General features: G+C 45.0%; 1 protein-coding gene across 6 annotated transcripts in view; it reads right to left on the bottom strand.

Annotated features, from left to right (window-relative positions):
* LMTK1 (lemur tail kinase 1) overlaps positions 1–11,795 on the bottom strand; it is a 91,974-nt gene extending 80,179 nt beyond the window's left edge. For 5 of the 6 annotated variants that reach the window (XM_035104126.3, XM_088663008.1, XM_088663009.1 and 2 more), the window contains exon 1: positions 9,426–11,795. In XM_035104126.3, coding sequence (XP_034960017.3) covers positions 9,426–9,513 — 88 coding nt within the window. In that variant the 5' untranslated portion in view covers positions 9,514–11,795. The remainder of the gene's footprint in view (positions 1–9,425) is intronic. The other variant, XM_088663010.1, reaches the window with a different exon arrangement.
* Between the last annotated feature and the right edge of the window lie 289 nt (positions 11,796–12,084).

Here is a 12,084-nt window from a genome sequence, read left to right as displayed (position 1 = left end):
CTTAGATACAGACCATGTGCTAAACCTATGAATGCCACTGTCAATTACACCATGGAATATAGACGAAATAAATAAACTGGTGTCAGTGGCAGGCAGTTGCTTATAGTTCCACTATGGCAAAAGCCCCTCAAGATTTACCCCAGGGGTGGGAAACCCCGCAACCTGCAGCCTAATCTTGGCCTGCCAGAGGGGTCCAACTTGACCCATAAAGCCATTTTTCCAAAACAGCACCCACCCCTCAGTCAGCTGACACTACCCATGACATCAGCTGATGGGCAGGAGGGTGGGGTTCAATTCTGCATTGATTGTGTCAGCTGATGGGGAGGTGAGAAATAAGTGCTTTGGTAGCCCTAATGTTTTTTACAACTCAAAGGACCAAGTACAGGGCTAGCAATGCCCCTTGTGCTGCAGTTCCCAGCCAAACTGAATCAAATTTCTCCTTCCTCCTGAGTCTTAAGGAACCATTAGCTTACAAAGGCAGGTAATAGAAAACACTAAGGGGGGGGACCCTTATACCAGAGTCACACAATTTATCCTTCTATCCTAGTTCTGCATACTCTGACCAGGGTTCTAAGTTGGGGGTTCTGCCTACCTGAGATCCTTTTGAACTGGGAATGCCAGGAACTGAACCTAGGAACTCCTTTGTGTTGAGCAATGTTCCCGCCCCAAAGTAACAATGGCAGCTCCATATCTCTCCTGACATCTGGGCTCTGTCCTCAAGACAACCATAAACAAATGAAAAATACATATGGGCAAGATCCATTTGTTTTGACTGCAGTTCTCTATCAAAAAATTTCAAACCGACCTCTAATGTCAGAAAATGTGGCAATCCTGCGGGGGGGGGGGATATCTGTGACAGGGTGCGGGGGGGGGGTTAATTCTATTCCTATCCTTCAAAATGTGGGTTTGTAGACTTGTTCTTAGCAGATCCACATTAGCTTTTACCTTCCCCTTCCCATGTTTTCAAGCTAAGTCTTCACAATTTGATTGTTGTATTAATTTTTCCAGAAACCTACCAGCCATTCAAACCAAGGTACATACAGCATTTATAATCGCTGTATTGTTCTTAGTGCTTTTCCTTGAAGGGGAGGGGAGTACCATGTTTGCTTTCTTTCTGGCCTTTTGGAACTTATTCCATTTACCTTCTCCCACCTAGTTATCTTATAACTCGGCCTTGCAGGTGGCCTATAAACTTCTCCACAAAGGGGTGTAACCATACACAAACTCTACACTGCCTAGGATGGTGGAGATGCCAGACAGAAAACATATCAGCTTTGGGGAAAACAGGCACCCAGCTCCACAAAGGTTCAACAAGTACAAGTTCAAAACAAATTTAAGCTGAGTCTGAAGAGCTACTGCAAAAAACACACACCCAGAAACCACTAATGGAAACAAACACCAAAGGGAACTCCAATAAGCAAAGCCAGCTCAGTGCCTATAAGAAACCATTCCTACAACCCAACTCTTCTCTCTTTGGCCCAGCCTAGCGTCTTTTGGGAGAGGTGTTTTATTTCCTATCATGCATCACGGAATCCCTTATCAGCTAATCCCAGTAAGGCCCTTGGGAACAAGCTATGTGCAAGAAATGGCTGAAAATACCTGTCTAAGCAGAATGAAGTTGGGTTTCGACTGAGAAATTTTCAGCCACCCCTCACATAGTTCAAAGGTATGAACAGGAGTCCCATTTTTATGCACTTCATAAACCTCCTGCCAGTCAAGTAGTCAGAAACAGGAGATGCTCTCTCAGTTCAGAGCCAGTGCCTGGGACTCATTCTTCCGCACCATCCACTTTCAAGACTATTGTCAGTTTGCTGACAATGAAAATGATCTGCCTGCTACTAGACTGTCACACATTCCTGAGTCTGAGATGTGAATTACCAAGTCTCACTCGCAAATTAAGCCATGCTAATGTCATCATCGCCATTTCTGGAGGTAGCCAAATTCCAATGGAAATGCAAAAGGCATTTGGCTCAGGAACACACATGGAGTGCTCCAGGCACAAATCAACCAACAGGGAATGCTCTGAGATTTTTTTATTATTATTAACAAAGCACAGATTGCATGAGAATGAAAAGAAAACAAGAGATGGCCTAAGCTGGGCAAAAGAAACTTGGCCAACTGAGGGATCAAATATTGTGATATAACAGTCAAGCATTTTTAGGATTGCCCGGTTATCTTCATTTTATTGTTGTTGCTGCTTAGTTCTTATTAGAACAGTAACAGCAAAAATACTTTAATCGACAACAGGTTTAATACTTTTGATAATTACAGAAACAAATTAACTGTTTTTGTGCAACAATTAATTTAACTTTTCAAAGAAGTGCAATGGATCATTATAACTTTTTAATAATGCTAGGAAAGGATTTCTATAAATGCAAGCAATTTACTGTTGCATTTTTTAGCTGTTAGCTTTTCACATGGTATCTGAAGAAGTGTGCATGCACACGAAAGCTCATACCAAAATAAAAACTTAGTTGGTCTTTAAGGTGCTACTGAAGGATTTTTTTTATTTTACACATGAGGACAGTTAATGAAATCTAGTAAGAGCAATTGTTTTTTTAAAAACAGAGCTCAGTTTTTAACAGCATTTGGGCCAAGTAACCTGTGGAGTGACCCATTCTTCACACATCATCAGTATTAGATTCGTTGCAAGCAAGGAGGGGTCATGGGTGTTCGCAATCGGTGTCCTTTACCACTAGCTACTGCTCAGAGGTGCCTGTAGGTATAAGCAGGTGGCCAATAAGAGAAGGTCTGGTATGCTGCCAAATTTGCCTCAGCTAGGGTTGGAGGAGCAATTGTGTTTTATTTGCATTTTAATGCAAAACTACCTAATTTGCATTCCTTGAACTAATATATGAACTAAAACAGCATCCTTCAAAATTCACACAGCTCCAAATTTTTGCAACGCGGTTCTCCAACAAAACAATCTGGGCAGAAATGCACATAATTATGGGAAAGTGTGCATACTGATGCATATAATTATGGGAAAGTAACATACACAAATGCATTACATTAGGGGAAATTGCTTGTAAAGATGTATATATTAGTCAAAACTCCATACCAAATGTGCATATTAGTCGGAAGTGCATACAGAAATGTGTTTATTAGAAGAAATTCACACTAAAATGGTTATGAATTTTCACGAGGATTATTTTTTCTCATAAGTGCACATTGCTGCAGAAATATGGAGAACTGAATTTAAGACTAGAAAAAAATGAGAGAGAGAAATTAAAATGGACCACTACATCTTTGCCCCCTACTAGGGCTAAGGCCAAGCAGCCCTGAGTCTTGTTTTCATTAATGACACTATAATGAAACAAAAAGTTTCCACTGACACAGTGACTTCATGAAACATCTGACAACATCTGACCACAGCAAAATAGCAGGTGGACAGTTCACTGCTTGGCATGCCAGCCCTAGGCTGGCGTGGAGCCCAAGGAAGGAAGTATCATTTCACTTCCAGAAAGAAGACTCCACATCAGGAGGCAAAAGAGCACTTCTCTCCTAACATGCACATGCATACTATTTGAAACATAATTCTATTATAGAATATGACTTGAGAAAAGAATATGTTTGAGAAGTCATATAATTCCTCCACAAGACCCCAAAAGGCTGGAAGGAAAACCTTTTACAACACTTATAGTTTAGGGCAGGCATCCCCAAACTTCGGCCCTCCAGATGTTTTGGACTACAATTCCCATCATCCCTGACTACTGGTCCTGTTAGCTAGGGATCATGGGAATTGTAGGCCAAAACATCTGGAGGGCCGCAGTTTGGGGATGCCTGGTTTAGGGTATGATACCAGTCATTTTACCTGCCAAAAACTAGTGGCCTCCTCCTTCTCATGTTGACTGATTTGTGGCAGCTGTACAGAACAATACACAACAATGCTGCATATACAGTGAGTTGCAAAAAAAAAAAAAGCCACTCTCACCATAGGATACTTTTTCTATTTGTCTATTTGTCTCACCCCCTTGTACTGGGGTACATCTTGCCCTTCCTATTATCTGTTGAGGAGAGCCTGGGCTTCAGACTATGGCAGCCATCATTACAACTGCTGCAGCAGAAGATGAAAAGCCTAAGGAGACCTTTCAGCAGGCACCCAACGAATCATCAAGATCTGAACCATAGCTACCTGGCGACCACTTTAGCCAACGTTTCTCACCCACAATCATGAGTACCTTGGAGAAAAGGTGCAATGGAGCCCCAAAAGGTGCAATGGAACAACAAACAAGCCTCAAGAGCCAGGCACTTTTTCTAGCATGAAAAAATGGGTGGGGGGTATTACTGCATCATTTGATAGTTGACAGGCATTCAGGGAAAGAGACAAAATACTTCAGAAGGGTGTAGATCAGGTTCGGTGCCCTTGGGAGGAGATGTGGCCCGAGGAGAGTCTCAAGGAGCAAAGAGGCTGCCTCTGTATCCCAAGCCCTAAGTTTCCTACCCATGTCATAGATGCACATCCCTCCCTCTCTATCTCTGGGCTCCTGGTGGGTAAGAAAATTGGCCAGCACATTCACAAAGAGGAATATCATTGAAGAAAGACAGGCAGGATCCTAGGGAGGCAATGACAGTGCCAGCAGAATGTTTCCCCTCTTTGCTCCCCCTGCTGTATCACCATTGAATATTTGGGTCTTATCAGCTCCATACAAGCATTCCAAGCAGAGCCATTTCTTCCCCAAAGGACACTAGGTAAATGCCTATTAGATGTCACTGAGGTCCCGTCATGCTCAGCATTCCCATGCTCAGCACACCTCTTCCACCCCTTATCTCAGTTGAGGGGCGCAGGATACCGTTTAGCAAGCACAGGTCCTTTGTCCTGCTCCAAATAAATGTACCTGCAATGATTATCTGTGCATTTGCAAGGGCTGATATGCGCACCTGCTCTAGGTCTTTGGGGTGACAAGATTCTCTCCCCTCCCTGAATGGTTCCACCTCCTCCTGACCTATTGTTGTCGTTTAGTCGTGTCCGACTCTTCGTGACCCCATGGACCATAGCACGCCAGGCACTCCTGTCTTGCACTGCCTCCCACAGTTTCCTTAATCCCAAAGGGATAGTTCAGGCATCCCCAAACTGCGGCCCTCCAGATGTTTTGGCCTACAACTCCCACGATCCCTAGCTAACAAGACCAGTGGTCGGGGAAGATGTGAATTGCAGTCCAAAACATCTGGAGGGCCGAAGTTTGGGGGTGCCTGGGCTAGTTCATAAGGATGAAAGATAACAAAGGGAGCGGGTGCTGTTGGTCCTGCATTTGCTCACTTATTCAGGGTACATTATCTGTGAGTGACAACAAATAGGAGAAACAGGAAGGACAAGTGGGCTCTGAAGACTGACAGTGGGAACTCTACTACGACATGCAGCTCTACCAGTGCTCAACGAAGCAAATCCCCAATACTGGCTTCAACTGAAAGACACAAGCTAATACACTATGGGAGTCTAATGCTGACTTGAAGTTATTGCTCTGATAAGAGTACATGTACACCATTCCTTGCCATCTACTTCTGGAATAGATTCACATATCAATTTCCTACCACTCCCTCCCACACCCATGCACCTTGCAAATGAACCACATGTTTACCAATCTTTTGAATGCAGCATCAAGCAATCTATTTGCTGGCTGTTTTGGAATTTGGCCAGCTTGTTTTCTGAAACCCGGTAAACATGTGCTGACCACATGTGTTGAAGCATTCACAAGACAAGTTTCCATGTGCATCTCAACCACGAGACAAATGTAAAAACAAAACTTCGTTCATTTTGGGGGGGGGGGTGATTGTGTGGATCCAATTTCCAGCTGCTTACCACTGGTTAATAACTTGAGCAATTATTAATTCCTTGACTATGCTAAAAATCTTTCTGCATTGCTGTGTTTCATTAGCTTGACAATCCTCTGCTGTCTGAGAGCTGGCAAAGACTGTGAGCTATATGGCAGGAAGGGCCCTGATCAAATCTCTCCACAGCTATGAACCCAGTAGGTGGCCTTAGGCAAACCACTATCTTCCATACTCAGCCTTTTATAAGAACTAATATCAGTGGGAAACGTGAAGAGGAATTGTAGAGAAACAGCTGCAAGCACCAGCAAGCCTTCGCTGATTGCTGCCCCCATTGTATGACCAATGATAAGCGGATCAATAATATAGCAATGCACAATATAAAGAGCAGGAATGGGGAACCTGTGGCTCTGATCACTAGTCATAATGGCTGGGGCTGATGGCCGTTGCAAGTCCAACAGCTGGAGGACCACAGGCTCATCAGTACAGAGTCACAGCTCTGAAGGAGAAGAGGAACCAAACTATAAAAGGCCACCTATTCCAATCCCTTTGCTCCTATTTGAAGCAACTCTGTCTCCCTTATTCCCAGATCAGTTAATGTAACCTTAACACACTTTGCTACAACCAGAGAGCAAACCTCTCCTTAAGACTCAAGCAAGGGATCCAAGTCACGTACATTGAGGCACAGGAGAAACAAAACAAAAAACAAGACGCCATTAGTCAATCTGACCGCTAAGAAAACCAAGTATGTGGCAATCAGTCGGGCGCTGAATATGACCATAACCCATCGATATGTTTCCCCATCCGAAACTTCATTGAGAAGAGAGAAAGTCCATGCTATCCAATATCCTGTCCCATACACTTACACTATATGCCTCTGAAATCAAAAACACAGACTGTGCTATGGGATGGCCCAGGGGTAACATTGTTCACAAAGCTATGCATAAGTTGGGAAATGATTGGTTGCATCAACAATATGATGCCGATCCCATGGCACAGCTGCAGAGTAGTTCATAACCGATGTTGCAAGCAACCCAGGACACACTGCAGATCATGGAGGTCAGCTGCACATTGGTGCACAGTCAGTATAAGATCAGTCCACCAAATTGTGACCATGGAGGATCAGCTGGCAATCTACCACTTCTAGTGGGAGAGAGCTGCACAACTCTAACACAGACCTATTTTTGTAAGATTTGTTTAACGTTTTGGTGTTGCTTCTGAGTTTTCTTTAGCTTTAGCATTATGTAAAATCAAACAAATGTTCCCTATTCACTTTTCTTCAACCAGCACTATATTGCATACTTTATTCTATCTTCACTCTCTCTCTTCTAAGATGGAAGGGACCCTACAAAAAGAGGGTGATAATTTTTCTTACACCCTTCAACATACTGAATATGGTGCCATGTAACATCTGTAACTACTATCCATATCCAAGTCCATTGTGTATTTTAAAAGACAAGAACCCAAAGTACCATGCATCATTCAAGAAGTAAACACATAATACATCAAATGATTGATATTAAGACATTCCGATCCTTTTTGGTATTAGTTTTTATTCTTTTCCTAACACTCTCTAGCCATGTTTGCTATTTTAGTGGCTAAACAGACTGAGCTGATGGTTCCAGGGTGCTATTTACAAACTATGTCATTACCTTTTTTTCATGGGTGAGAAAAGCTAACACTATTTAGGCATTATATGGTTCTCACCACCACCACCCAAAGCATACATTCATTTGCACTGATCAACACTATCTTTCAGTGTTGCTTTTAGGAAAGAGATCTTGCCAAAGCCTTCGTGAAAATTTGGGTAATCCTTCCACATGAACACCTAGAAGATGAAAGCAAAGTAATCGCATCCCTCTCTGTTTATCAACCTCCATCTGTGGCCAGATTGGTGAAATGCAAGGTCAGCTCACACACTGCAACAGAAACATACATAACTAAGGAAACAGGTCCACTTTTATTTGGGGCATGCACTTGAGACTTAACACGAAAGCTGCAAAATAGCTACTTATATAACATATGATTCCCTAATGCCTACATGACGGAGTTGCAAGTTCTTGTATGCACAAATTGAAATTTGGCTGAACAGCATTTCACCAATTTTTGCTGAAGACTGTATAAAGAAAAGAAAAGAACCCGAATAAATTTATTTATCAGTGAGGGCAGAGTTTGGTTTGTTTGTGCTATCCTCTATCTCCCCCCCGGCATGTTTTTCATTGGACAGGTGCCTTTTGAGAAAACTCAACCCATTACTGAGCCCAAGACATCATTCCAGGCCTGCCAGGTAGCAACTGCAGTGGAATCCAGAAAGCTGTGCCAAGATCGTATTATCAGGGCAGAACACGGCAGTTTGTTTTCACATGAGAAATCCAGCGGAGAACATAAAAGTGACATTTGGAGGTACTGAAAACAAATTCATGTTTCATTCATAGGTGACTGAGTCAATCTTCCACCAGCGTGGCAGATAAGGACTAGGGGCACAGAAATTAGTGGAAAGAGATGAGGTGGCAGTTTCGTGTGGAGGGGAGAGGGACCCATGAGAATTAGAAGCTATTTCAGACGATAAAAGCAAAAGGCACCAGGAAGACAATGGATGTGAAACTGGGATGCCGATGTAGAGATTAGGTTTCTACCTTTCAGGATTTCTGGCTGAGAAAAGCAGGGAAACCTGTCACCAGAAGATGTACGGTAAGTCCCTCTGGGATACAACAATTCTGACTTTGCAGAGTCAACATGCTCCTGCTCATCCACAAATCAAGGACTAGCAATTACCCAGACAAAAGGTTTGTGGCTGAACAGGGTCAAAAAAATCAATCACCTCTAGCAAAGGGATGTTTTAATACAAGGCTGACACCCAGCACAGAGAACGGCCCAGCAAGGCAAGGAGGTTCCCTCACTCCACTTTTGCTTGAGTTTACGCAATACAACCTTCACAAGAACGCAGAGCAAAAGGCCCACAAGGGTTATAAGCCACATAAAATTCCATCCCTTCTGCAATTGAAGGGAACTTCCAGGCAGGAAATTCAAAACATCAACCACTCACAGGATCTCACCCAAAACAAGTCACGTTTTAAAGAGTGGCCACCACCATAAATATCTTGTTTGCAAGGTATGCCCTCAGAAGATGTCACATACACTAGAATGAGCTGCGCTTTAAATGTCAAATTATCTCATAGGGAAGATGCCCCAGGAACTCTTTGCACATTTCCAAAATGATGGAAGGGGAGGGGAAACAGAACAGTTGATAAATGGTGGTGCAACTTTTGCAGGAAGAATCTGTTCCTGAGGAGTCTTTCTAAAAATCACAACCCAAGACAAAAGCAGTGTGTGGGAGCAGGGGACCGAGGTACTGTTGTTTTGTTTCCTTCCTTGATTTAACTGCCACCTTTACCACCAGCGGCCTGATAAAATGGATCAGATTCAGCGAAGGGTTAAACAATGCAAAGAAGTGCAGGGGGGGCAGGTAGAGGATAATTGCCTGCAAGGGGAAAGAAATCTGTAGCTGAAGTGGGAGGCAAGGAGAGGAAAATCAAAGAATTCAAAGGCGATTTTTGGGAGGAGGGGAGAGAGAGAGGGGAGGAGGAGAAGAAGAAGGGAAAGGGAAATTGAGAATTCATTACTTTTTTAAAAAAACAGAAATAAAGCCAACTTACCGGGGTCGAAGTGCGAACTGAAGGCAAAGCTGGGGTTGAAAAATGAAGCCGACATGACAATAGCCAAGAGATTTGCCACCATTCCCATGGCAAAGCAGAAGGGGGGGAGGGTTGTAGGGGGTGCAGAGAAGAGAGAAGGGGGGGGTGGATCAAAAAAATAAATGACAGAAGCGGCAGACACTAGGCAGGTGAGGCGGTGGGATGAGGGGAGGGGGCTGAAAGCTCTGGCAACTCCAGAAGTTGCGCCGGTGCCACATTTAAAAAAATCACCATCTCCTTTCCTCTTGATAGCACAGCCAGGGAATTCAATGCTGCAGCTCCTCCTCTTCCTCCATGTTATTATCCCAGTGCGTCGCCTTCAGGTATTTTTTAGCCGATTACATCCTCCATGGGAAGATGAAGGGGGTTCGGGTTGCAACGGCCACAGTTGCAAGTGGTAGCATAAGCGAGTTGCTTATATATATATATATTTGTTTTCTTTTTAATTTGAGGCTGTTGTTTTTAATCGCAACGGCCCCGGCGTTCGGCGTTGCAAAATGCAAAATCAAGCCAAAACAGCTGCTAAGAGACGCTTGCCTGCAAAAGCAAAATAAAATTGCACCTGGGTTGGTGCCGTCCTCCAAAGAATGGATACAGCCTAGCGAGTGCCTTGCAAAAGGAGTGAGAGGAGATGTAGTCGCGCACTCTCCACCCCACCCCCCCTCTCCGGCTGCCACACAGGGGGGAAAGCTTTGCACCAAAACAAGAGAAAGCTGGAGCGCCGAGGAGGTGGGGAGGAAGAGATCACTGGCTGCAGCGATAACGCCGGGGCAGGAGAGGAAGCTGCAGAGCGTCGGCAGAACACCAGGGCAGCTGCCGGTGCTAGTGGGAATGCAAAGGAAGGAGCTGTTCCAGTGCTGACCCTGGGAGAAGCAGCAGCCACAGCAACGCCATCTTGCTCCAGATCTGCCCTCCCCCCAACACTGCAGCAAGCGGCAGGGAAGGAGCGAGGCGGGGGGGAAGGGAGAAGAGGGAGCCGGGCAGCGCTCGCCCAGGTGGCATGGCTTGGCGCGCGCAATGGGTGAAGAAGGGGCGTCGCTGCCGCACGTGCAGCCAAGTGTGACCCGGGTGAGATCGCGCGCGCGCACACACACACACTACTAACTACACACGCCCTTCGCTCGAGCCGGCAGCAGGGCTGCGCGCGCACACATTTGCCCAATCCACTCGGGCGGGCAGGAGCAGCCCTTCCCGTTCACACGCGCAGCTCCGCCAAATACGAAACGCGCTCGCTCTCTGCGCTTTTGAGCAGGTTCACACGCTGACCTGCGCTGCTTGGCTAAGCAAGGGGAGGCGGGTCAATCTTAGATATAAGCAGATTCACAGGCTATATATATAAAAATGTAAACTGGGCATGTGGGTTAGTCTCCACTTTTTCCGAAACCGCTTGACCGAATGCATTCAAATTTGGACACAACGTCACATGTGGATATGCGAAGGTTTGGATACGTTTGTGTAGATAGATGTCACACCTATGGCAGGTAAAGCACTGCAGGTAAAACCCACTGTTCCCGAACACAAAACAGCCGGGGATGCTGGGAACACAGGAGAGGTTGCAAAACAGCGCCCTCTCACTACGGCTACACTGGTATTGCAGCTAGGAAACCTTCCCTCTCCACAGGATCTTGGCTCGGCTTTGTAGACTGGGCCTAGGGGGTGGGATAGGTCATAGGTTGGGACAGAATGGGGGGAATCACAGGGGTGACCAGGGGGTGGGGGGAGGAGAGGCAGAATAGGTCATGGGTCGGCACAGGGTGGGGGCAGTCACAGGGATGAGCCATAGCAATGCATGGCCGGGCCAGCTAGTAAATGTATATAAAGAATGGAGTTTCCTACGAGTCTTGTTGCAAGGCCATAGGGACCGACAGAGGCAAATGGAAAGGGGGGGCAGATCTTCCCCTGCACTAGTTGGGAAGGGTGTATGGTGTTATTTAATGTGGAGAAAGTATAAATTGTGAATGGTTGTAATGGTCATGAACTGAGGCAGAGAATATTCCTGAATGATCTTACAAATCCTTGAAAATGCAGGCCCGTCAGGGCCATTTTATACATTGCAGATTACAAAGAATGATGTGGTAGGATTTTGGAGGGTGGGGAGATCTTCCTCCACATACACACACACACACACACACACACACACACGTATATAATTAACTATAGCAGCCTTTCCAAACCTTGGGTCCCTAGATGTTGTAAGGACTACAACTCCCATCATCCCTGACTGCTGGCCCTTCTCGCTAAGGATGCTGGGAGCTGTAGTTCAATAACATACGTGGACCCAAGGCTGGGAAAGGCTGAACTAGGTCAAAGAAAGGGTTAAGCTGCTTTGTCAAATATGATTATGCATTATTGTTTTATTTATAAAATGTATATGCCACTCTTCATTATAGATGATGCCCCCCCTTCAGCAGATGACGTCGGGGCAGGTAATAACAAAACAGAATGCAACAAAAGAGAAGATGCAGTCAAAATAATCAGTTGTAGAGCAAAAACTATCTCGCTGTGCTGGCCCTATACATACATATTCAGAGGACCTGGCAAAAGAAGAAAGTTCCCCAGCCAGCCCCAAAAGATGGATGTTGGCACTACCAGTTGAACCTTGGAGGAGAGGGTGTTACAT

The sequence above is a fragment of the Zootoca vivipara genome, chromosome 2 (assembly GCF_965207765.1).
Source record: "Zootoca vivipara chromosome 2, rZooViv2.hap1.1, whole genome shotgun sequence".
NCBI lineage: Eukaryota > Metazoa > Chordata > Lepidosauria > Squamata > Lacertidae > Zootoca > Zootoca vivipara.
The sequence above is the reverse complement of the archived record's forward strand: the minus strand, read 5'-3'. Positions and strand labels throughout refer to the sequence as shown.